The sequence below is a fragment of the Apis dorsata genome, unplaced genomic scaffold (genome assembly GCF_000469605.1).
Source record: "Apis dorsata unplaced genomic scaffold, Apis dorsata 1.3 scaffold_257, whole genome shotgun sequence".
Taxonomy (NCBI): domain Eukaryota; kingdom Metazoa; phylum Arthropoda; class Insecta; order Hymenoptera; family Apidae; genus Apis; species Apis dorsata.
Window position 1 is genome coordinate 318723 of NW_006263535.1, and position 2745 is coordinate 321467.

The 2745-nt window shown below is 42.2% G+C and overlaps 1 protein-coding gene across 2 annotated transcripts in view; it reads right to left on the reverse strand.

Moving 5' to 3' along the window:
* The window catches only part of LOC102677059 (discoidin domain-containing receptor 2-like), a 141476-nt gene that overhangs the window by 73893 nt on the left and 64838 nt on the right, over positions 1–2745 (reverse strand). For both annotated transcript variants that reach the window (XM_006616348.2, XM_031510762.1), the window contains exon 2: positions 2569–2745. In XM_006616348.2, coding sequence (XP_006616411.1) covers positions 2569–2671 — 103 coding nt within the window. In that variant the 5' untranslated portion in view covers positions 2672–2745. The remainder of the gene's footprint in view (positions 1–2568) is intronic.

The following is a 2745-nucleotide window of genomic DNA, read 5'->3' on the forward strand; positions in this document are numbered from 1 at the left end:
CGCGAATTATTTCCAACGAAAGTCTGGATATCAACGAAGAATCAATAACGATCCACGTGGAAAAGACAAAGCGGTGCAGAGAATCGGGCACGTTATTACTATTAATGAAGCTTCGATATATCGCCCTCGCCNGTTTTAATCCCATCCCCCCTCCCTCCCTCTCTCTCTCTACACTCTGTGAGAAAACTTCTGTCTCTTTTTCTTTTTTTTGTTGCTTCCTCGTATTTCACGTATTTCCTCTCGTCATCCTCGTATTCGCGCAAGGTTGCACGTCACGAAACATCATTAATTGCTTCTGCTCTATTGACACAGGGATGAACACACGGCCATTTCTTTCAATCGGTTTCCAGGAAATATATATTGCAATTAGATATCCGGGTATTCGATACAATCCCACGTTCCCGTTTCTTTAATTGAAAAAAGAATTTTCAAGACGCTTATGCTTCTTCCCTCGCTGTTTGTACACTCTCTTCTCTCTCTTTCTCTCTTTTCTTTTTTTCCTTCCTCGCAGGCAGATTTCTTCCTACGAAGGAAGATTCTGAATTGATTCCACGGCAACGATCTCGTGTACTCCATTAACGAGCCACTTTTCTTCACCGTTTCTTAGGCAAAGGAGTTGAAGTTGGACACCGGAGGAGGAAGGGAAAAAAGCGTGTCCGTTACAGTTTATAGAATCGATGCGCTTAGAATATGTAAAGGCGTGAAATATAAAGGTGAAATTCTAGGCCGGGATATTGGGATTTTTTTTCAATACGGCACAACAACCGGTTTCTTTCGAAACGATCGCGACGTTTATCGCCCTCGTTTCGAATTCTCGCGATGCTCTCGCGTAGCAACAGGTTAATACGTTTGCCGTCTCGAAAAGAGAGAGAGAAAGAGAGAGAGAGAGAGTTTCGCGATAAGCAAGTATATATACTTGGCTGCGATTTTTCGAATATCGATTTGGGAAATTTTATGCCACGTTTTACGATATTACCGATAGTTTAAGTCAATACGATCGTGTATCCTTATTTGTCGATTATTTCAGCTACTTTCTGCAGGATTTCTATCTCTGTGCCTAAGTAATCGAGATTATTTATTGGGATTATTTTAAATTACCACTTACGATCCTTGTAAGGCAAAGAAAATTATTCCATCACCATCTTTGAAATAGAATAATCTATTTAAAATTAAATTTCTTTCGTAAAGTTGTACAAGGATTAATTTACTATGCGTAAAAAAAAAAGAAAAGAATTTTAGAAAAATTACTAATTCCTACTAAAATAATTGGTAATCGAAAAATTAAACAATAAATCTGATAGATTTACGAAACTGATTATACTTAAAAATTGCATGGAAAATGATAATTTTAAAGATTTAATACGTTTCTCCTCCAAATAAAAATTCAAAGTAGCATTTTATCGAATCGTACGTAACTGTTCAAATTGATTTCGAATATCGTGAACTCGTTAAAAGAAAAGGTAACGCGGATGACAGATCGTTTAGCGAAGGTAACGGGCCTGTTGGATGCTGACTAAGCCACTCCGACATGCAAATCGATGCAAGCTTTTTCGTACGGGCCGATGATCGATTAAACGCTCGATGAGGACAACTTGTGAGACGTCTACCGCGGGAAATTTACTTGGACGTTTATTGAACCATTAAATTTCAGGGACCTTTATCGAGGGTGGGTGGAATTTGACTGAAAGTGCCACTAGAGTAGAGATATTCGGCTATCCCTTGTGAAAGGAATATTTTGAACGAGAGAGAGAGAGAGAGAGAGAGAGAGAGAAAGAAGGGTATTTTCAGGTTGTACGTGCTGTTTTACGATCGAATAAAATTCCATTACATCATACTTGATATTTCGCGTTTAGAAATCTTTGAAAATTACTCTTTCTCCACGGAAGAATTACTACAACTCTCCTTCGAAATTGATAAAATTCGATGTATCAATTTCACACTCACAACCATAATCTGCGATAAAAAAGAAAAAGGATATTGTCAAACGTTCTAATCTCATTCGACGCAACGACGAAAAATATAGACTCGCAGACAAACATTTAATTTCAAACTAACGCAAGGGTGTAAAAAGTTAAACGCGAGATGCGATCCGTCGCGACCGAATTCTCTGGCTCACATATATTCGCGAACTACAAGACTCGATTTTCGATTCGAAACCGTGGAAGATTGGTCGATCCCCAAATAATTCGGATCGAACGAAATCGAACGGTTGTCGTCGATGCATCGGGCACAAAGCCTCCGATCTCTGATAGCAGCTCACGAGTTACCGATCCACCCGCCAACGGCGGTGGTCGTCGCGAGCCGCGACGCTCGACCGCGCAAAAGTTTCACTCGAAAAGTTTCGAATTCGAGGAGGCTACCACCGCGCCGCAAGAGAGAGGTAGAGAGAGGGCAGTTGTAAATCCAGCGGCGGATCGAAAGTTCGTCGACTGCGGTGAAGCGCCACGTGGTACATCGCCGCGGAGGCGATCGTTTCGCTCGTTAATAAGTTATGGGGCAAGTTTTCGCGATGAAAACTGTAAAGGTTGGACGGGGGACGAGCAGATTACACAGGTGGTGGTTACTTACAAAGGTCTACGGCCACCGTGCTGTCGGCCAGAACGAGAAAAAGCATAAGGTGGACGGCAGGTATCGCCCTCCCGGCGAAGAAGAAACCGAAGCTTTTCACCATAGCTCCCGTTTCGCGCGAGGGCTTCACCCTCGCCCTTTCCTCACCGTGACTCCGCCCGTGCCATTTCTGCCTCG